The sequence below is a fragment of the Rattus norvegicus genome, chromosome X, assembly GCF_021556685.1.
Source record: "Rattus norvegicus strain SHRSP/BbbUtx chromosome X, alternate assembly SHRSP_T2T, whole genome shotgun sequence".
In the NCBI taxonomy this organism is placed as follows: Eukaryota; Metazoa; Chordata; class Mammalia; order Rodentia; family Muridae; genus Rattus; species Rattus norvegicus.
The window spans coordinates 41,802,931-41,827,673 of NC_141554.1; the positions used below are offsets into that span (position 1 = coordinate 41,802,931).

The following is a 24,743-nucleotide window of genomic DNA, read 5'->3' on the forward strand; positions in this document are numbered from 1 at the left end:
CAGTGGAAAGAACTATAAAAGAGAAAGATTAGACCCAGTCACACGCAGTGATGCCAAGACGCACCAGTAGTTGAGAAGAAACACAGAGCAACATGACAAGTACAGACTGAAAGCAGAGACAAGACCTACAGGACTTGTCATTGAGCAGCAGTGACAGATACAGAGGCACTGCTCCCTTACAGCCCAGCTTGGCTTTGAAGATTAAGTGTTGCCAGGTTCCTTTCCTTGGTAGAATAGCACATATGTTCCAAAGTCACAGCCATGCCATGCCATGCAAACAGTTTATGCTGTTTCGTAAACATCTATAGAGATTAAAAGACCTCTAACTTTAGCTACTAACATCTGGCATCCAAGAGGCATCCCATCGATTAGTTTTAAATGTGCATAGTGGATTAGGCTGATGACCTTTGGCCATATTCATCGTTTCTCATCTAAGAATCTAAATGGCACCCTTAATTTGCATACAGGTCTGTGTCTGTGGTACGCTTGCAAAAATGAGAAGAAAGTTATATACTGTTGATACCCATTACATTTTGGCCGGAGAACATTTTCTTGACATGAGTAGGCAAATACAAAGCTGGTACTGGCTGACTGCATATAAACACAACAGAAGAGGAAGGTAATCATTTCATCCCTAGCATAGGCAAGGGCAGCACTAAATAGAAGAAGCCATTCATGTTCACCCAGGATCAGGCCTTGGAGCTGTGGGTACCCAGAGGGACGGTGCCACCGAGTGGCTGACAGAGGAAGTTTGGAAAATCACTTCTTAGAAACCTAAATGAGAGACTCTGTATGGTCTACACTCTGCATTATGTGCCATCACATGGGTTATTCTTTCCTGGTCCAGAGATAGCACATCATTAGAAATATGAATCCAAAACCAGATGTGGTAGTTGCTCCTGTCGTTGCAGCTACTCAAGAAGCAGAGGGATGAGGATTTCTTGAGCCCAGAAGTTTGGGGACAGCTAGGGCACCATGGAGATACCCATCTCAAAAAGCAATGTATAAATAAAAAGCATATCCATTTTTTTTCTCAAGGCAAGGAGTATATCAAGAGGTGTTGTACAGTGTGCCTGGACACCTTTTCTTTCCAGGTTTCAGTCTCTCCAGGTTGGCTGAGGGCAGGAACTGCTAATACTGTCTTATTCTTTCTACTGATGACATCACTGACCACATTCCCCTCTTTTAGCTCCCTCTTTTTGAACAGAAATGCTGATGGAGGCAGAGTGTGGACTATCTGTTTCACAAAGAATCCTTACAAAAGCTGACTTAGATAAATGTAATCCTTTTGATTAGTACCCTGCACTAAATGACCTAACTGGCCACCTCAACTGGACTTTTTAAAGCCAAAGAGCAAGATCCTCTCTCCCACCTTCATATCTGCTTCTCTGGCTCTGAGTGCCTGAGTTACTGTGCCATTCTACCATGCACACACATCCACACTCTGTATTAGTAGCTTAGCTTTCCATGTTCAAGCCAGAAAGAGTATAGCTAAACAGACAGAAAAGCAAGGTACTTCACCTGCTCATCAGCACTAGCTCGCCTATTCATCTGAAAGTAAAAACATCAGAAAGTAAAAACCTACTCCGAGTTAAGAATGCTCCGCCGCCTCCGCCTCCGTCACACTCCAAAAGGTCAGAGCATGCTGATACCCCTCAGGGGCTGGGCACGCCCCCCTCAGGGGCTGGTCACTCCCCCCTCAGGAGCTGCCCACCTCCCTCAGGGGATGGCCACTCCCCCCTCACAGACCCAAGCAAGTCAGGCAGCATGACTAGTGTATGAGCAGATTTTCTCAGCATAGGTCATGGTCATGTCGGGGCACAGTATTAGATGCATCAAGATTGAAAAGGTGGTAAGTTGCAGACCTGTGACGGTCAGCTCAAAAGGTTTTCTATTGTGAGTTAAATTAGGGTGAAAAATGAAGAGACTACTGTGGCTGGTGGTAAATAAAGGTATAATTATTCTAGTCTATTTCCACATCCTGCTTGCTATTTCAGAAGAAGAACACATTTGATGGAGAAATGGTTCTCTCTTCTGACATTATTCTACTTTAACAAATTATTCTTGTTTATGGTATGCATATTTGCCTTCATGTGTTATATGTGCACCACCCATGTACCTGGTGCAGAGATCAGAGGAGGGCACCAGATCCCCTGGAACTAGAGTCACAGACAGCTAGCTAAAAGCTGTCATGCTGGTGCTAGGAACTGAACTCAAGTCTTCTCTAAAGGCAGTCAGGAATTTGAACTCCTAATCCGTCTCTCAAGCCCCAGGAATACTCTACTTTTTTAAATAACAAGGAAACAAACATGGACAAAGACGTCCATGTAATATCACATGAAGGCAAGACATTGGTGAGTGCATGCAAATGGCTTAGGGTACCTACCTGAGCTACAGGGCTGTCTTCAGGTCCCACGACTGCTACAGACAACAGGCCAGAGCTTCATGCCCTTGTTTCTCAGAGATGAGCCCTGGCAGAAGAACCGTTTCCAGCCCTCCCATGCAGCTGCCATGCTAAGGTCTTCTTACCTGTTTCATCTCACTCCTCAGTCTGCTGATACCACTCCTCTCAGTTTTGGTGACTCCAGTATGACCCACCTCATGGATGGAGATGGCAGGGCTGGACATGGAGGAGTGTATTGGGCGCACTGGAAGGAAAATGCATGGATGTTGCTTTTAGGGAATCTATGGCACCTGCCTTGAGAGAGGCAACACGGGCTACATGTTTCTGAGATCCACTTCTCTTCCCTGCCTGAATGCAAACCCGATGAGAGAAAGGTCTTACCTGCCCCAGCCAGGCCTTGGGCTTACAGCACTGAAGGTAGCACAGGCCCACGAGACACCCAAAAGGCGGTGTGAACATGTGGGTACTACCTCCTCTGGCAGGTACAGAGGAGAGTGGCGAAAAACCATTGGGTCATGAAATTGGTTTTGAAAACTATTTTTTTTTACTTCTACAAAACATATTTTCTCTATGGAAAACTGAGACCACCTAAGGAAGCCAGAAGTAACATCTGTAGACATTTCAGTTATCAATAACATCTGTAGACATTTCAGTTATCATTCTGCCAGTTTTCCTCCATGGATACATTTTTTACAACATCAACATCAAATATATGAATAAAGGGGAACTCTCCATTATACACATGACATGTCATATGTAAGCATGATCAGTTGTTTCTGCATGTAACACTTTGTGAATTTTTTCTACAGCATTTCATATTATCTCACATGTTTAATAACTCTATGACATTGGATCTTGGAATGAATAACATCTAATTCTATTTGTGACTTTCTAAAGGGTCCGTCCTCACTAATCCATGGTGACCTTGCCAAGCTCTATAATGCCAACTAACCCTGGTGAGATGACAAAACTGCTGTGTACTCTATTGAAGGGCTTAGAACTTAGGTACCCATGGTTATGAGCTTACTGATGAGGTGCCCTCATCAGGCCTTATCTGGACATGGGTGCAAGTATACATGTACCATAGCATTCAGGACTGACAGAACTCACAGCAGGGAGATCTTAACCCAGGCCTTTGGGAGGCTGAGCTGGCTAGAGAGCTCATGGGTGAGGTAGAAAGTGTTGCCAAAGCCAGGCATACAATGCTACTATGGAATGGGGAAAGGACGATCTCCATACTGCACCAGGCCACACCTCCTTCCATCAGATACCTCAGGATTAACACCTGTCCCCAGTTTTTCTCCCTATGTGTATTGTCTCTAAGACAATGGTCATAAAGGATTATACTAGAAGGCAAATCATATCATTGCTCAATTGGAATCCTCCTGGGTCTGAGTCTGCCTTTAGAATAAAGCCTAAACAATATTTTTGGTGCCACAGTTAGCCCTCCTCATGGGTGTCCCTTGTGGGCATATGCATATACTACTCTCCCATTCCATGCTCCTTTGTGTAGGCACAAGGCAAAGGTTACTTCCTATAAAACACTGCTGAAGCCAAGAAGGTGGGGGGCAGTTTTGGGGGAGGAAACCATCAAGGAGATCCAATGATGGTTCAAGAGGGAGGAGTGGTTCCAAAGAAATAGAAAACAAGCCAAATAGGGTGTGGGACGCTCCAGGACACTGTGCTTGGGGGAAAGTATTTGTTAGAAATAGTAATTTTAGGGGGCTGAAGAGATGGCTCAGCGGTTAAGAGTACTGACTGCTCTTCCAGAGGTCCTGAGTTCAATTCCCAGCAACCACATGGTGGCTCACAGCCATCTGTGATGAGATCTGATACCCTCTTCTGATGTGTCTGAAGGCAGCTACAGTGTACTCACATACATTAAATAATATTTAAAAAATAGTAATGCTAGCATTTAGTCAGAGTTTAAAGCCTACTGCTAGCTTCCCAGCTTACAAAAACTCAACAGTTACAAGGCAATGAAGAAATGCTGTCCTTGCTTATGATTCGACATGACAAGACATTCAAATGACATTCCTCAGTTCTTGGTTTTTTAACGCTTCTATATAGCTTTATATTGAATGACAATTATCTGTCAAACCATGTACACTATTATGATGAGAACACATTAAATATTCAGCTTTAATATTTACATTTCAAGGACTGTGTACTTGAAATAACTGTAAATTACTTTTGGGTAGGGCTTCTGAGCACTCCTCCTCAGAAAGGAGAAGGCCTCGAATAGACAGCTGATTGCCCCATGTGGCTTTGTCTGAGGTGCACGCTCAGGAAAAATACAAAGTACCCAATGTCCTTATTAAACTAAAAGGAATGATAGCCCACAGTGTGTTTCTTTGGCTCGGTGAAATAAATTCACCAATGTGTCTACGAATCATTTAGCTTTTTTATGAGGAGGAGAAATGATAATTGCTTCACTTATAATTAGGGAACATTTGGTAACAAGAATCACACCAGGACTTTGGTGATTGGATTTCTTAGCACTTCGAGCAGATTTCCAAGATAGATACTAAATGAGTAATGCTGGGATGAATCGAGTAGACTGGCCCACACACATCATAGAGCCCCCTGGAGAGGGCAATGAGGCCTGGCTACAAATGCTTTGATACAAACTGAAGGCCAGGCCACAAGAGGTAATCTGTAAGGGCAGCCCTGTGATCCTGACATTTAGAATCACCTCCTCGCCTAACACTTAAGACTATAGGGGATGCAAGGTACAAAGGTATATGGTCCGCCCTGCCCATGTACCAGTATAATCTGTAGAGAAATGCAACCTTTTGAGGATGCTCCTTGTCCCTAAAAGCAGGAACCTTGATCCTATGCCTCCTCCGTTCATCCCACTGAAAGAAGTGGCATGTGGTTCCTTCCTTATAGGGAACCGCTGACACACTAGTGCTGATCTGCACGTGGGTCCCCATGAAGTACTCTGCACTGACTCACCACTTCTCTCTACGCCGAACTCCTTCCCACTCAGTATATGATGCAGAAGGCTCTTCATGTCGAAAGGGCTGAGGTTCATCAAGCTCTCTGAAGCTTCTTCCCCTGCAAACAAATGTGAGACCTAGACATGGGCTGGTGGTGTGTGGCTCAGGGTGTAAGAGGACGATGTAGAAGGCAGTGGCAGGTCTCCTTGTTCAGAATTCCTTCAAATCCCTTCAAAGGCCCTCAAAGACATTGGTCCTTGGGGAATGCAAATCCTTCTGTTTAGGTCAGTACAGGAGCATTTAATTCCTAGACATAGAATTTTTCACATTGCACTGATCTCTGATGCTGAAATGTGTTTTGCAAATGTTTGTATTTCTTCCAGTGAAGGTGTTATTAAGCGATCTTACAGTGAGAACATCATTGTAGCTTAGCTGTCAAAGACAGCAAAGATTCTCATGTAAACATGGTGGAGGCTGTGCCTACCCCAGTGAAGATTGTTGTAATATGTGGCCTGACAGCAGCCACCTCTCACAAAGGAACCTGAGAGAGCCAAAGCTCACCCAGAATGGAAGCCTGTTCAGAAGTGCTTGAGTATGACCCCTTGCACAGCAAGGCCTTAAGGTAGGGCTGAGGTGTCAGGAGTAGCAAGCCATGGCCTTTTACCTGAGCAGTTCAGGCTCCGAGCCAGCTCTGTGGCCATCACCTGGATGATCAATCCAATCCGGAGTCTGAGCATCTCTGCAAAGAGGCTAGGCTGGGCCCGGACATACATGGCCAGGTAAACCACGATCTCCTGGTGCAGATACACAGGGAAACAGGGCTTCAGGGAACCTGAGGCCTTTTGGCACTCCAAGGAAGGCTATACCCCAACTTGCCCTTCCTGCATCAGCACCTGACCTGTGTGAGGACAGCAATGCTGATGTCCTGTCCACTGGCTTCGTATATGAGTTCTGTGAGCTCCTCTGGGGGAAGAGGCCTAGGAAAGAGCAGCAGGTCACTCACAATAGGTACCTCAGTGCAGGGCCTTCTTGCTTAGTTGAAGTTCCCAGCTTTCTACAAGCACCCACATGACACAGTATCTTCTAAAAGCCCCTGCACCCTTCCACAACAATATAATGCTCTCTCCGTGCTCCTCTATAGTCTGGAGGTCCTCCACTAGGGACTTACGTAGATATGGTCTTCTCCCGGGGCTCAGGGGGCAGGCCCACTGTAAGCTGCTTCTGGTGGGACAGCAGATCTGCACAGGCCTGCATATTTGGGGTGGGGGGGGGGCAAAGGATATAAAGGAAAATAAATTAAGCCAAACTAGCTGAGAAGGTTAAGTGCCAACAACACCAGAAATTTACCTTTATGAATTTTATAATCCATGCACATGGCCCTTCTGAGGAATTGAAACCTAAAACTTAGGCTGAACAACCCACATCAGACCAAATCCCTGTGATCTTTGTCTCCCAGGTCCTAGGCCTGGCCCATCCGCTGTAGTAAACACCCTAGACTTACTAATATATTCAGACAAGGCAGGGATGAGGTCTCAGATAGCAAAGATCAGTTATAGTTACTAGGCACATTGTGTTTCAAGCTTATGAGTTCCTCAGTATTCACATGTAACAATGACTAGCATCTTACCAAAATACTTGCTTAAAGTCACAGGAAGTGCTTCATGGATTTTGTAGGCCTCGGGAATATAAATATTAATGATCTCTGTACTTTGACATGGAGAAATGAGTGCTTTGGTTTCATGATTTCTTGGTAAGAGAGAACCAAACTAATGAATCTGAGAATTTCTTCCTCTCTCTTCTCCATCCAGAGCACAAAACAGTCAGGAGAGGGCCTGCCTGGTACTGGGTTACATTCCCTGAGTCCATTTACTGATAAGAGACACTTGCCTGAGACCTTCCACAACTAAATGACTGAATGAAGAAAGCATGGGGCTAGAAAGAGCAAACGTGCGACCTGGTAGGCATGCCTATTCTGACCTCAGCCAGGACCTCCACTTTCTTCCTGAGCAGGCCTGAAATGTAGCGAATCAAACTCCATTCTTGGTTCAGGCCAGCTTTTCCATAAAGCTCGCCGAGAAGACTGTGAACAGTGACTCCATGCTGTCCAAACAAATTGGTATCCCAGCGGGGACCCCTGGCCAGAGGCAGAAAAATTCAAAGATAAAGGTCAGAATGTCAAGGCTGGGTGAGGCATGAATTGCTATACATTTTGCCAGACATTTGAACAGTCCTAGTAACTCTGAGCCTGATCAAGAGGGTTCCAATCAATAAAATATGTCTTCTGAAACTAAAGCCTTGTGTTTACACATCACTATGGTATCCTGGCTTTGCCCAGACCTTTCATGGAAAGCCAGCATCAAGAGGCAGAGAAAGGATAGAAGTCTCATGGTTAGTGATCCTAGGTAATTTGAGTGAATGTGATCATGGCCTGGCATTGCTGGAATTCCAAGAGATTGGGAAAAAGGATTATGGAGAACTAAGTTCAACACAGTAAACGCCATCAATTTATTGTTATGGCTTTGATTGCTTGTGTCCCCATCGAATCCCTATATCAAAATCCTAACCCTGGAGTGATGGTATTGGGATATGGAGCTGTGGGAAGGTGACTAAGCTATGAAGTAAGATCCCTCATAACCTATCAGATAGTACCCTTACATGAAAAGACCCAGAAAGTTTGTCCCTCCCTTCTACCACATAAGGATAGCAAGGATAGGGTACAAAGGCACCATCCATGAGAAAGCCTACAACCACCAGACATTGTAGTTTAGATTTCCAGCTTCTAGAACTGTAAGATACAGTTCTGTTTCTTATGATGCCGGCTGATGATATGTTGCTATAGCAGCCCAAAGAGATTAAGGCACTTACTTTATTACATAAAGAATGTACAGAATGTCTGCTTGGTCCTGTAGGTTTGAGCAGTCTTTCAGTTGCCCAACTAGCTTCTCACAGTCCACTTCATCCTGGTCATCTCTGGGCCACTGGTAGTCATATTCAGGAGTCTGGCCACATAAAAGCCAAAAAGGAGGGAAAGGGATTAAGAATGGGAATATACAGAAGACCATAAAGCAAAATCCCAACGTTGTTTCTGAATTTTAGCACTATGTTAGGCTTCATTTCTTTTCATTAAATCTTTTGTGCTGCATTAGTTATGTACCTTTACTATATTTGGCGTTTGCAAAGGACTAGAGAGAACAGATTAAAACTTATACTAAGGTTTATTTATTCAAAATTCAAAAATCGACAGAACCTACTGCTACAAATCATGACAACAGTACTCCTCCTACCACGTGCTAGGAAACTTGGGGCCTTTCAAGATAAACAGTCTATGATTGAGCCACATCCCCCAGGCCCGAGCAGTTATCTTTGGACTCTTAGGTGGGGGTAACTAGGAGGAGGCAAAGAAAGTGGCCAATGACAGATGCATATTGACTCAGTGACCAGTCACTGCACTCATGAGGACACTTCTGTGTCTATATGTAACAATAAGGTCTTATCATGTAGCCCAGGCTTCCCTAGAACTTGCTATAAAATTCAAGGTGACTGAAAATTTGCAGTCTTTCTTCCTCTTCCTCCATGGCGTTGGAATTACAATCACGTGTATCACACATGGCTTTCAGTGCGATGCTTTAGAATTCAAAACAACATAAAAATGCATGTTTAAAACTACCTAAAAAATAAAGTTAGATTAAAATATTCTCCAATAGGCATTGGATATTTTGATAAATGTGGGATAAAATCAGGGAAGAAAAAAATAAGGACCAACCCCTGAGACTTTATGTTTTAAGGAATCTCATTACATGAAGAGTATGGAGAAGCCAGGAGTGGTGGTACATGTTTAGCATAAGCCCTCGGCAGGCCAATATAGGAGGACTGTGAATTCAAGACCATACTGAGCTAAAACCTGAGGCCCTGTCTTAAAAACCAAACCAAAGAGTATGGGTAATAAAGTAACGAAGTCCTATGCTCTGTTTTGAGCTCTGGCTGGCTCAGATGTAGTAAGAAATGCAGTTAAGTGTATTTTTCTTCTATTACTGCTATGTTCTGATAGTCAGGCAAATAGACAGTAAGAGGCCTCTTCCTCCGAGCAAAGCACAAAGGTATGCACTAAGCCCAGAGTAAACAATGATGCAAACTAAGCACCTGGATTCACGTTAACATATAGAGTGTCTTAACTGTAAAACTCTAGGTATAAAAAATATGCTATTTAAGCCCCACCATTTGAGACAGTTCTTGGGACTAACCCAGTATTATTAAGTATTACGTTAAAAAACAAACAAACAAAAACTACTGTAAATACTTTACCTTCTTTAGGAATGGCTGAGGGGAGTCAACAAGATTCAGTGACTTACGGTGTCCACTTAGAACTCTAGTTGGCAAAATCATGGGAAAAACTGAAAAAGAAAGTAATTAAGAAAGCTCTTGTGAGGAAAAACGATAATAAAGCCCTATTTTGTAGGTGTGGGGCATTGCGCAGCCTGAATTTCACATGGGTGCTGTGTATAAATACTCAGATCCTCACACTAGTTCAACAGCCTTTTGTCCATGGGGCCATCTCTCCAGCTCCCTCACTAACTCATATTTAAAAGGGACATATAAAGCAAGCTCAAGTGGTTCACATATGTAATCCCAGCACTCAGATTACAAGTTTACAGTCAGCTTGGACTTTGTCAGTGAGTTCCTGGCCAGTCTGGACCACATAACAACATACTGCCATCAAAAACCAAAACCACAAAAGCACTCTGCTAAAACCAAACAAAAAAGAGAAATCCTCAAGAACAGGTAAACACAGGAAAGAAGATAATAGCAACACCTTCAGGAGTAGGAAAGACAAAGGTTGAAGGATAAGCAGTTGAGAAGACACAGGGTAAGCAAACCCCAAGAATATAATGAGAAAACCAAGGAAACAGTCAGGTCTGCCTTAAGAGAATCTTCAAAAGTCTCAGGAATTTGCTGTGCTGGGTACTTTTGAAACTGGTGAGGGGTTCAAGGGAACAAAAACTAAAGAAGTTTGAAGATACAGTAAGTTCCCTACATGTTCTACTCTTGGACACAGCATGGTGCCTGCCTCTTTCAGGACAGAAGACTAGAGGAGTCTCTGAAGAAAGTGAAAGAGAGACGCTGTCTACGCACAGACTGATTACACATCAGAAGGCCTGAGTGCATTCCTTAGAGAGACAGAGTGACTAGAGATCCAGGCAAGCAGTTCTTCAGCTTTGAAGTAGGAGACGAGCAGAATGGGAGGCAGTAGAGACCCTCTGAAGGATCAGCCTCTACCATATGGCCTCAAGGCCACAAGCTTTACTAGGCTTGGAGGTTCTTCTGCAGTACCATGTGAACAGAAGTGCACTTAAAGAGATACTCCGAAGAAAGAAGGTGAAGCCCTTACTAAAAGGAAAAGGTAACTTGGAAATGGAAACTATTGAGGGAAACGAAAGTATAAATACAAAGATAAAGAAGGCCTGTCTCTACTGTTTTTTTTTTAATAATAAGAGATTCTATTACATGTATAAGACAAGAACAGATGGAATTTGGGAAATGAAGATTAAAACATAAGAGCAAAAATGGAAAAAAATCAATTGAAGGGGTTACAAAAAGTTGAGCATTCATAACAGATTAGAAATATGGAGAACAGAACAGAAGCAATAAAAATTTCTCCAAGAAGTTAAAACTATATGAAAAGAAAGTACAGGGATAACGTGAAGAAAAAAATAAGCCAAAGTTTTTAGAAAACCTCTACAGGATTGTGTGTACAATACAATGGATGAAAACATTCCATCAATTCTATATATCACTGAAATTTTAGAACCTGTGAACAGATCTTAAAACTTTCCAAAACCAGCTAATATTTGAAAGATCAAAAATCAATATAGGAACCTCTACACCCAGCCAGATCTCCCACATCTTTTTTCAGGGTCTAGCTCAGTGAGCCCCTTTGACCATCCTTGAACTACCAACCTTTCTATTCCACCAGACCTGGCTCAGATTCCACATCCAGTGTCCTCGCCTAGCCTGGCCACCCCTACTTATACTACATTCGATCTCTAGGTTCCCTCTAGGGCAGTCCCTGTATACCCCCAATCCAAAGGTCACTTCCACACCAAATCCAATCTTTCTGCCTAGCTAGATCTACAACCACACCCCAGGCTTAGACCAAGAAGCACACATCCTGTATGCCAGCCCAATATATCCTGTTCATCTGACTTCATTCCACCCAAGCCATTTCAAACCTCTAGGCAAAACTTGCCCACACATCTTTTCTTTCCTCTCCCAAGCTATTCTATCCATATCAGACTAACATTAGAACAAAAGAATTCTACATGCCCAGATCCCATCTTATCACACACATGCGCGCGCACGCACACCCCCCCCCCACAAAAAACACAGTATGAAAAGATCCAGGTAGCACTTTCTTTTCCAAGTCTACATGCCTCATACAGATGTTTTCCAATAAGAGTTACCTAGATGAACCACAGTGTACAGAATTTAAAAGAACAACCATAAACTTCATCAAAGTATTCAAGGAGTTTAGAGAAAATACAAAGAAATTGCTCAATAAAATTAAAGAGAAAGAGCTTAAAAAGAATAAATGTCTAAGCGATGTCCAACACAACACAAACATAAAGTTGATGGAAATGGTAAAAAAGAATCCAGGATTTGAGAGTAGAATTCAGGAAGGAGATAGAAACATTGAGGAGGCCTGAAGTTGAACTGACGATGAAACTGAGAAACCCAATAATTAGACTAGAAAACTCAAAGGCAAGCCTTACAAGTAGAATGTATCAAACAAAATATAACTATCAGGACTCCAAAATATAGACTATCAGGACTCCAAGATAAAGTAGAGGATCTAGACCAAATAAAAGGAACAGAATTAAACACACACACACACACACACACACACACACACACACACACACACACACACACACACACGGAAAAATACAAAAAATGTAGAATACCATGAAAAGACCAATTTTTGAATTATAGGAATAGACAAGGGAGATGAATCCAAAGTCAATGTTATAGACCTGATTTTCAACAAGATCATAGAATAAATTTCCTCAATTTAAGGAGACACACTCATATAAATACAAAAAGCGCACAGAACACTAAATAGAAAAGACCAGAAAAGAAAAGCACCATGGTATATCATAGGAAAAAAAACACAAGTTACATATTAAAAAAAAACATCAGAAACTTTAAAAACCAGAATAGCCTGGAGCAATGCATTATGAATTCTAAAAGACCTTGATGGTCAGCCTAGACTAATCTACCCAGCAAAAGTATCTACTATAATTGAAAGCAAATGAAAAACTTTCCATTAACCCAAATGCCTCCTCCCTAAGGAATATCTTTCATGGTACCAGAAGGCACTGTGCAAACTTCTAAAGGGGGAAGCAACCAACAGTCCTATGACACCAATGAACCACATCAAAATTCAGCATGGCATCTAACTGTAAGTGTAGATACTTTGGTAGTAACCAACAGCTTTCTAATTGGACTTAAGATCCATTCAACAAGAAGGAAACCAGGCTTAGTACTGGAAAACTAGAAAAACCCTTGGTGCTAGTGAAATCATGGATTTTGGAAGAGAATCTATAACCATCCCTTTAGTAAACCAGCATAATCTGTAACAAGAATCTAAACATTTGTCTTTATATCCATAGATAAATATAGTCCTCACTCCCTTTCAAGGAAACTTCTATTTGCAACAGAGATTATTATAGAGAATCAGTACTAATGAAAATGCAGAATTCTGGAGTTCAGTCTCAATGTATACATCTACAAAACACTCCCACACCTAATGCTCAGAGACCATTGTGGAAGAGGAGGCAGAAAGATTCTAATAGTTAGAAAATCAGGGAGTTTGCTGGGAAATGGTTTCTTAGTAATGTCAGAAGCTATACTCATAAAGTTTCACTAACATGTCTACATAAACATGAGATAAACAAGGACAACAATAACAGATATGCCAAGGTAGACAGAAGAAAGACTGAGGTCTCAATCCTAAACACACACACACACACACACACACACACACACACACACACACACACACACCCCAAAAAGCAAACCAAACCAAAAACAAACCTACAAACAACTAAAGAATCCTGAGAGCTGTAGAAATAGCTTCTCCGGGGAAGAGTATAACAACTAGTTGTCTAATACAAAATGGTCAGGTCAGCCTTAAAAACATACATGCAAGTAACATTATACAGACTGAGCAGGTTCCAATTATAAAAGATCACATGCAGTATGAGTCAGTTTATTATATGTATCCAAAATGAACAGAGACAAAAAGGAGACAGAGAATTAATGACTGTCTGGAAGTAAAGAAGGGACTAATTGGAAATATTAATGGAACTGAGGGCATTGTTCTCTATAATATAAATATACATACATATAAGAACAATTACTGGAAAAAAAGAAGCTATGACTTCAAAGAGAGCAAAGAGAGGTATATAAGAGAGTTTGGACATAGGAATAGGAAATGTAATATATTATAAACCCCTATATAAAAGAAGTAATTTGACCAAAAGATATGTAGATCAGAGAGATGACTTAGTGGGGAAAGGTGCTTACTACCAAGCATGATAACCTGAAATCAATCCTGGGAATGCACATGATACAAGGAGAACCAATTCCTACAAGCTGTTCTCTGACAACCACATGTGTACTCACATCTACACCCACACAAAATAAATAAAAATAAATGTGATTAAATATAAATATGTTTAATAAAGATCTCATTTAAAAATGTTTGCATACTAAAGGCAACATTTTATAGAAGTAAGTGAAAGCATATCAAAAAATTACCCAGACAGAACCTTCTTGTCTATATTTATGTAAGATTTTTTATGGCTTGCTTTTATTGATTTGCAGACTGTGGATTCTAATTATGAGGCCGATACTAAGAATATAATAATGAAATGAAGAGAACTCCATCAGTAAAATACTTTCAGTGCAAGTGTGAGGACCTGAGTTCAATCCCCAGTACCTATATTAAAATCTAGACATGGATACATGCACTTGTAATTTCAGTACTTTGGAGGTAGAGACAGAAAGATCGATAAGGCTTGTGGCTAGCCTAATCAGTGAGCCTGGAGGCCAGTGAGGGACCCAATCTCAAAAACACAATACAAAAAAAAAAAAAATAAAACAGGACAGTGACCGCTCTTGTTGAGCAATAACCAAGGTTTCACTGTGAGCTTTCACACACAAACACAGAGAGAGTGGAGGAGTGAGAAAGATATACACACAAGCACTCAGACAAGAGTATGTGCACATGAAGACACAAATACACATGCACACACATATACAAACTAATACTATGAAGTGATGCTTTAAAAATGGTGAAGAAAGAGCTCTCTGCTCCCAGACCCGGTGAGAGAGAGACCCAACCGCCTGGTCAGGTGGGCACTCCTGAGGCTGCAGAGCGGAAGAGACCACCAACACTGCTCACCCCTGCCCACATCCCTGGCCCAAGAGGAAACTGTATAAGGCCTCTGGGCTCCCGTGGGGGAGGGCCCAGGAGCGGCAGGACCCCTGCCTGAGACACCGCCAGAACCTGATAGAAACAGACTGGATAAACAGTTCTCTGCACCCAAATCCCGTGGGAGGGAGAGCTAAACCTTCAGAGAGGCAGACAAGCCTGGGAAACCAGAAGAGACTGCTCCCTGCACACACATCTCGGACGCCAGAGGAAAAAGCCAAAGACCATCTGGAACCCTGGTGCACTGAAGCTCCCGGAAGGGGCAGCACAGGTCCTCCTGGTTGCTGCCGCTGCAGAGAGCCCCTGGGCAGCACCCCACGAGCGAACTTGAGCCTCGGGACCACAGGTAAGACCAACTTTTCTGCTGCAAGAAAGCTGCCTGGTGAACTCAAGACACAGGCCCACAGGAACAGCTGAAGACCTGTAGAGAGGAAAAACTACACGCCCGAAAGCAGAACACTCTGTCCCCATAACTGACTGAAAGAAAACAGGAAAACAGGTCTACAGCACTCCTGACACACAGGCTTATTGGACAGTCTAGCCACTGTCAGAAATAGCAGAACAAAGTAACACTAGAGATAATCTGATGGCGAGAGGCAAGCGCAGGAACCCAAGCAACAGAAACCAAGACTACATGGCACCATCGGAGCCCAATTCTCCCATCAAAACAAACATGGAATATCCAAACACACCAGAAAAGCAAGATCTAGTTCCAAAATCATTTTTGATCATGATGCTGGAGGACTTCAAGAAAGACATGAAGAACTCCCTTAAAGAACAAGTAGAAGCCTACAGAGAGGAATCGCAAAAATGCCTGAAAGAATCGCAAATATCCCTGAAAGAATTCCAGGAAAACATAAATAAACGAGTAGAAGCCCATAGAGAGGAGACACAAATATCCCTGAAAGAATTCCAGGAAAACACAATCAAACAGTTGAAGGAATTAAAAATGGAAATAGAAGCAATCAAGAAAGAACACATGGAAACAACCCTGGATATAGAAAACCAAAAGAAGAGACAAGGAGCTGTAGATACAAGCTTCACCAACAGAATACAAGAGATGGAAGAGAGAATCTCAGGAGCAGAAGATTCCATAGAAATCATTGACTCAACTGTCAAAGATAATGTAAAGCAGAAAAAGCTACTGGTCCAAAACATACAGGAAATCCAGGACTCAATGAGAAGATCAAACCTAAGGATAATAGGCATAGAAGAGAGTGAAGACTCCCAGCTCAAAGGACCAGTAAATATCTTCAACAAAATCATAGAAGAAAACTTCCCTAACCTAAAAAAAGAGATACCCATAGACATACAAGAAGCCTACAGAACTCCAAATAGATTGGACCAGAAAAGAAACACCTCCCGTCACATAATTGTCAAAACACCAAACGCACAAAATAAAGAAAGAATATTAAAAGCAGTAAGGGAAAAAGGTCAAGTAACATATAAAGGCAGACCTATCAGAATCACACCAGACTTCTCGCCAGAAACTATGAAGGCCAGAAGATCCTGGACTGATGTCATACAGACCCTAAGAGAACACAAATGCCAGCCCAGGTTACTGTATCCAGCAAAACTCTCAATTAACATTGATGGAGAAACCAAGATATTCCATGACAAAACCAAATTTACACAATATCTTTCTACAAATCCAGCACTACAAAGGATAATAAAGGGTAAAGCCCAACATAAGGAGGCAAGCTATACCCTAGAAGAAGCAAGAAACTAATCGTCTTGGCAACAAAACAAAGAGAATGAAAGCACACAAACATAACCTCACATCCAAATATGAATATAAAGGGAAACAATAATCACTATTCCTTAATATCTCTCAACATCAATGGCCTCAACTCCCCAATAAAAAGACATAGATTAACAAACTGGATACGCAACGAGGACCCTGCATTCTGCTGCCTACAGGAAACACACCTCAGAGACAAAGACAGACACTACCTCAGAGTGAAAGGCTGGAAAACAACTTTCCAAGCAAATGGTCAGAAGAAGCAAGCTGGAGTAGCCATTCTAATATCAAATAAAATCAATTTCCAACTAAAAGTCATCAAAAAAGATAAGGAAGGACACTTCATATTCATCAAAGGAAAAATCCACCAAAATGAACTCTCAATCCTAAATATCTATGCCCCAAATACAAGGGCACCTACATACGTAAAAGAAACCTTACTAAAGCTCAAAACACACATTGCACCTCACACAATAATAGTGGGAGATTTCAACACCCCACTCTCATCAATGGACAGATCATGGAAACAGAAATTAAACAGTGATGTCGACAGACTAAGAGAAGTCATGAGCCAAATGGACTTAACGGATATTTATAGAACATTCTATCCTAAAGCAAAAGGATATACCTTCTTCTCAGCTCCTCATGGTACTTTCTCCAAAATTGACCATATAATTGGTCAAAAAACGGGCCTCAACAGGTACAGAAAGATAGAAATAATCCCATGCGTGCTATCGGACCACCACGGCCTAAAACTGGTCTTCAATAACAGTAAGGGAAGAATGCCCACATATACGTGGAAATTGAACAATGCTCTACTCAATGATAACCTGGTCAAGGAAGAAATAAAGAAAGAAATTAAAAACTTTTTAGAATTTAATGAAAATGAAGATACAACATACCCAAACTTATGGGACACAATGAAAGCTGTGCTAAGAGGAAAACTCATAGCGCTGAGTGCCTGCAGAAAGAAACAGGAAAGAGCATATGTCAGCAGCTTGACAGCACACCTAAAAGCTCTAGAACAAAAAGAAGCAAATACACCCAGGAGGAGTAGAAGGCAGGAAATAATCAAACTCAGAGCTGAAATCAACCAAGTAGAAACAAAAAGGACCATAGAAAGAATCAACAGGACCAAAAGTTGGTTCTTTGAGAAAATCAACAAGATAGATAAACCCTTAGCCAGACTAACGAGAGGACACAGAAAGTGCGTCCAAATTAACAAAATCAGAAATGAAAAGGGAGACATAACTACAGATTCAGAGGAAATTCAAAAAATCATCAGATCTTACTATAAAAACCTATATTCAACAAAATTTGAAAATCTTCAGGAAATGGACAATTTCCTAGACAGATACCAGGTATCAAAGTTAAATCAGGAACAGATAAACCAGTTAAACAACCCCATAACTCCTAAGGAAATAGAAGCAGTCATTGAAGGTCTCCCAACCAAAAAGAGCCCAGGTCCAGACGGGTTTAGTGCAGAATTCTATCAAACCTTCATAGAAGACCTCATACCAATATTATCCAAACTATTCCACAAAATTGAAACAGATGGAGCCCTACCGAATTCCTTCTACGAAGCCACAATTACTCTTATACCTAAACCACACAAAGACACAACAAAGAAAGAGAACTTCAGACCAATTTCCCTTATGAATATCGACGCAAAAATACTCAATAAAATTCTGGCAAACCGAATTCAAGAGCACATCAAAACAATCATCCACCATGATCAAGTAGGCTTCATCCCAGGCATGCAGGGATGGTTTAATATACGGAAAACCATCAACGTGATCCATTATATAAACAAACTGAAAGAACAGAACCACATGATCATTTCATTAGATGCTGAGAAAGCATTTGACAAAATTCAACACCCCTTCATGATAAAAGTCCTGGAAAGAATAGGAATTCAAGGCCCATACCTAAACATAGTAAAAGCCATATACAGCAAACCAGTTGCTAACATTAAACTAAATGGAGAGAAACTTGAAGCAATCCCATTAAAATCAGGGACTAGACAAGGCTGCCCACTCTCTCCCTACTTATTCAATATAGTTCTTGAAGTTCTAGCCAGAGCAATCAGACAACAAAAGGAGATCAAAGGGATACAGATTGGAAAAGAAGAGGTCAAAATATCACTATTTGCAGATGACATGATAGTATATTTAAGTGATCCCAAAAGTTCCACCAGAGAACTACTAAAGCTGATAAACAACTTCAGCAAAGTGGCTGGGTATAAAATTAACTCAAATAAATCAGTTGCCTTCCTCTATACAAAAGAGAAACAAGCCGAGAAAGAAATTAGGGAAACGACACCCTTCATAATAGACCCAAATAATATAAAGTACCTCGGTGTGACTTTAACCAAGCAAGTAAAAGATCTGTACAATAAGAACTTCAAGACACTGAGGAAAGAAATTGAAGAAGACCTCAGAAGATGGAAAGATCTCCCATGCTCATGGATTGGCAGGATTAATATAGTAAAAATGGCCATTTTACCAAAAGCAATCTACAGATTCAATGCAATCCCCATCAAAATACCAATCCAATTCTTCAAAGAGTTAGACAGAACAATTTGCAAATTCATCTGGAATAACAAAAAACCCAGGATAGCTAAAGCTATCCTCAACAATAAAAGGACTTCAGGGGGAATCACTATCCCTGAACTCAAGCAGTATTACAGAGCAATAGTGATAAAAACTGCATGGTATTGGTACAGAGACAGACAGATAGACCAAAGGAATAGAATTGAAGACCCAGAAATGAACCCACACACCTATGGTCACTTGATTTTTGACAAAGGAGCCCAAACCATCCAATGGAAAAAAGATAGCATTTTCAGCAAATGGTGCTGGTTCAACTGGAGGGCAACATGTAGAAGAATGCAGATCGATCCATGCTTATCACGCTGTACAAAGCTTAAGTCCAAGTGGATCAAGGACCTCCACATCAAACCAGACACACTCAAACTAATAGAAAAAAAACTAGGGAAGCATCTGGAACACATGGGCACTGGAAAAAATTTCCTGAACAAAACACCAATGGCTTATGCTCTAAGATCAAGAATCGACAAATGGGATCTCATAAAACTGCAAAGCTTCTGTAAGGCAAAGGACACTGTGGTTAGGACAAAACGGCAACCAACAGATTGGGAAAAGATCTTTACCAATCCTACAACAGATAGAGGCCTTATATCCAAAATATACAAAGAACTCAAGAAGTTAGACCGCAGGGAAACAAATAACCCTATTAAAAAATGGGGTTCAGAGCTAAACAAAGAATTCACAGCTGAGGAATGCCGAATGGCTGAGAAACACCTAAAGAAATGTTCAACATCTTTAGTCATAAGGGAAATGCAAATCAAAACAACCCTGAGATTTCACCTCACACCAGTGAGAATGGCTAAGATCAAAAACTCAGGTGACAGCAGATGCTGGCGAGGATGTGGAGAAAGAGGAACACTCCTCCATTGTTGGTGGGATTGCAGACTGGTAAAACCATTCTGGAAATCAGTCTGGAGGTTCCTCAGAAAATTGGACATTGAACTGCCTGAGGATCCAGCTATACCTCTCTTGGGCATATACCCAAAAGATGCCTCAATATATAAAAGAGACACGTGCTCCACTATGTTCATCGCAGCCTTATTTATAATAGCCAGAAAATGGAAAGAACCCAGATGCCCTTCAACAGAGGAATGGATACAGAAAATGTGGTACATCTACACAATGGAATATTACTCAGCTATCAAAAACAACGAGTTTATGAAATTCGTAGGCAAATGGTTGGAACTGGAAAATATCATCCTAAGTGAGCTAACCCAATCACAGAAAGACATACATGGTATGCACTCATTGATAAGTGGCTATTAGCCCAAATGCTTGAATTACCCTAGATCCCTAGAACAAACGAAACTCAAGACGGATGATCAAAATGTGAATGCTTCACTCCTTCTTTAAATGAGGAAAAAGAATACCCTTGGCAGGGAAGGGAGAGGCAAAGATTAAAACAGAGACTGAAGGAACACCCATTCAGAGCCTGCCCCACATGTGGCCCATACATATACAGCCACCCAATTAGACAAGATGGATGAAGCAAAGAAGTGCAGACCGACAGGAGCCGGATGTAGATCGCTCCTGAGAGACACAGCCAGAATACAGCAAATACAGAGGCGAATGCCAGCAGCAAACCACTGAACTGAGAATAGGTCCCCTGTTGAAGGAATCAGAGAAAGAACTGGAAGAGCTTGAAGGGGCTCGAGACCCCAAAAGTACAACAATGCCAAGCAACCAGAGCTTCCAGGGACTAAGCCACTACCTAAAGACTATACATGGACTGACCCTGGACTCTGACCCCATATGTAGCAATGAATATCCTAGTAAGAGCACCAGTGGAAGGGGAAGCCCTGGGTCCTGCTAAGACTGAACCCCCAGTGAACTAGTCTATGGGGGGAGGGCGGCAATGGGGGGAGGGTTGGGAGGGGAACACCCATAAGGAAGGGGAGGGGGGAGGGGGATGTTTGCCCGGAAACCGGGAAAGGGAATAACACTCGAAATGTATATAAGAAATACTCAAGTTAATAAAAAAAAATGGTGAAGAAAAATGTGTTTTTAATCCAGATTCTATACCTAGCCAAACTATTAACTGGGTGGAAGATATTTGCAAACATTTTTAGACAAGTAAAGGCTCAAAAATGTTACCAACAACCTACTGTTTTGTAGGAGGCTATTAGATGTCCTGTACTAAAATAATAGCAAGAAAGAGAAGAATTGCTGTATAGTAAACAGGTACACTAACCAAGAAGCAAGTTAAGGAGCCTCAAGCACACCTGGACTAGAAGGGAGACTTTGCAAACTCTTAAGAAAGAAACAGACTCAAGAGACTCACTCATATAATTGTCTTGTGAAGATGTGTATTGTAAGAACATTAGGAGACTTAGAAAGAAGAAAAACAAGCAAAAACAACAAGTTCATTTCAGGAAAACCAAAAAGTAAAAACTGGAAAATAATCATACTACATTATAATGCTCAATTGAAAATGCTATCTGTTATATACACTGTAAATGTGAAGACTGGACACCCAAATCCTGTGAGGAAGAGAGCAGACCACCCAGGAGTGCAGACCACCCATCCAAAGAACTCAGGACAGACCTCTGCACACCTCAGCCCACATCCCTGGTCCAAGGGGAAACAGGACAGTGCCTCTGGACACAGGGATACAGGAACAAACAGCCGCCAGTACCCGAGGTTCTGGTCTGCACCCAGGACCAAACTGAACCGGCCAAACAGCTCCCTGCACCCAAATCCCCTGGGGGAGAGAGCTGTACCCTCAGAAGTGTGGACACTCCTGAGAAGATAGAGGAGACCACCCTCTGCCCACATTCCTGACCCAAGAGGGAATCACACAGAGCCAACTGTGGCCGCTGGGTGCAAGGACCTACACGAGCAATCAGGGGCAGGACCCTCTGATTCCTGCTGTCGCCTAGAGTTGGAAGACAGTCTCCAGGAGCGCTGTCACACCTGAAATCAGAGCACCTGTTCTCAGGAAAGGCTGAAAGAAAACAGGAAAACAGGTCACAGGACTGCTGACACAGAGGCCTACAGCAGGGTCAAGTCACTCTCAGAAACAGCAGGACAAGCAAACACCAGAGTCAACCCAATGGCTAGAGGCAAGCGCAGGAACCTAATCAACAGAAACCAAGACTTGGCAACATCAGAGCCCAGTTCTCCCACCAAAGAAAAAACTGGATACCAAACACACCAGAAAAGCAAGATTTAGATTTGAAATCACATTTTTTGACAATGATGGAGGACTTTAAGAAAGACATAAAGAACTCCCTTAGAGAAATGCAGGAAAACACAAGTAAAAAAGTAGAAGCCCTTACAGAGTAAACACAAAAATCCTTGAAAGAATTACAGGAAAACACTACCAAACAGGTGAAGGAATTGAAAATGGAAATAGAAACAATAAAGAAAGTGCAAAGGGAGACAACCCTGGATATAGAAAACCAAAGGGAGAGAAAAGGAGACATAGATACAAGCATCACCAACAGAATACAAGAGATAGAAGAGAGAATCTCAGGAGCAAAAGATTCCATAGAAATCATCAACAAAACTGTCAAAGATAATGTAAAGCAGAAAAAGCTACTGGTCCAAAACATACAGGAAATCCAGGACTCAATGAGAAGATCAAACCTAATGATAACAGGTATAGAAGAGAGTGAAGACTCCAAGCTCAAAGGACCAGTAAATATATTCGACAAAATCACAGAAGAAAACTTCCCTAACCTAAAGAAAGAGATGCCCATAAACATACAAGAAGCCTACAGAATTCCAAATAGATTGGACCAGAAAAGAAATTCCTCCTTTCACATAATAGTCAGAACACCAAAAAACACAAAAGAAAGAAAGAATAGTAAAAGCAGTAAGGGGAAAAGGTCAAGTAACATATAAAGGCAGACCTATCAGAATTATACCACACTTCTCACCAGACACTGTGAAAGCCAGAAGATCCTGGACAGATGTCATATAGACCCTAAGAGAACACAAATGCCAGCCCAGGTTACTGTATTCAGCAAAACTCTCAATTAACATAGATGGAGAAACCAAGATATTCCATCACAAAACCAAATTTATACAACATCTTTCTACAAATCCAGCCCTACATAGGATAATATATGGAAAACTCCAACAAAGGAGAGAAACTGCATGGTACAGAAAGCAAGAATATAATTTCCTTGCAATGAAACCAAAAGAGAGACAAACATAATTCCACCACCAACAATGAAAATAACGGGAAGTGACAATCACTACCCCTTAATGTCTCTCAACATCAAGGGACTCAATTCCCCAATAAAAAGACACAGATTAACAGACTGGATACGCAATGAGGACCCAGCATTATGCTGCCTAAAGGAAACACACGTCAGAGACAAAAACAGACACCTCCTCAGAGTAAAAGGTTGGAAAAGAACTTTCCAAGCAAATGGTCCGAAAAAGCAAGCTGGAGTAGCCATTCTAAAATTGAATAAAATCAACTTTCAACCAAAAGTCATCAAAAAAGATAAGGAAGGACACTTCATATTCATCAAAGGAAAAATCCACCAAGATGAACTCTCAATCCTAAATATCTATGCTCCAAATACAAGGGCACCTACATACATAAAAGAAACCTTACTAAAGCTCAAAGCGCACATTGCACCTCACACAATAATAGTAGGAGATTTCAACACCCCACTCTCATCAATAGACAGATCATGGAAACATAAATTAAACAGAGACATAGACAGAGTGAAAGAAGACATGAACCAAATGGACTTAACAGATACTTATAGAACATTCCATCCTAAAACAAAAGGATATACCCTCTTCTCAGCTCCTCATGGTACTTTCTCCAAAATTGACCATATAATCAGTCACAAAACAGACCTCAACAGATACAGAAAGATAGAAATAATCCCATGCATCCTATCAGATCACCACAGGCTAAGACTGGTCTTCAATAACAACAATAATGACAGAAAGCCCACATATACATGGAAGTTGAACAATGCTCTACTCAATGACAACTTGGTCAAGGAAGAAGTAAAGAAAGAAATTGAAGACTTAGAATTTAAGGAAAAAGAAGATACAACATTCCCAGAAATATAGGACACAATGAAAGCTGTGCTAAGAGGAAAACTCATAGCTCTGAGTGCCTGCAGAAAGAAACAGGAGAGAGCATATGTCAGCAGCTTGACAGCACACCTAAAAGCTCTAGAACAAAAAGAAATAAATACACCCAGGAGGAGTAGAAGGCAGGAAATAATCAAACTCAGAGCTGAAATCAACCAAGTAGAAACAAAAAGGACCATAGAAAGAATCAACAAAACCAGAAGCTGGTTATTTGAGAAAAATCAACAAGATAGATAAACCCTTAGCCAGACTAACCAGAGCTCACAGAGAGTGTATCCAAATTAAAAAAAATCAGAAATGAAAAGGGAGACATAACAACAGATTCTGAAGAAATTAAAAAAAAATCAGATCCTACTAAAAAGCCTATTTGAACAAAACTGGAAAATCTGGAGGAAATAGACAATTTTCTAGACAGATACCAGGTACCAACATTAAAGCAGGAACAGATAAACCATTTAAACAACCCCATAACTCCTAAAGAAATAGG

General features: G+C 41.4%; 1 protein-coding gene across 3 annotated transcripts in view; it reads right to left on the reverse strand.

Moving 5' to 3' along the window:
- Nucleotides 1-24,743, reverse strand: part of Phka2 (phosphorylase kinase regulatory subunit alpha 2) — a 122,507-nt gene that overhangs the window by 10,810 nt on the left and 86,954 nt on the right. For 2 of the 3 annotated variants that reach the window (NM_001395639.1, XM_087600675.1), the window contains 9 exon segments: nt 1,522-1,551; nt 2,530-2,648; nt 5,363-5,464; nt 6,011-6,140; nt 6,245-6,323; nt 6,515-6,594; nt 7,324-7,480; nt 8,212-8,345; nt 9,649-9,737. In NM_001395639.1, the coding sequence (NP_001382568.1) occupies nt 1,522-1,551; nt 2,530-2,648; nt 5,363-5,464; nt 6,011-6,140; nt 6,245-6,323; nt 6,515-6,594; nt 7,324-7,480; nt 8,212-8,345; nt 9,649-9,737 (920 nt within the window). 3 annotated transcript variants of the gene reach the window in all.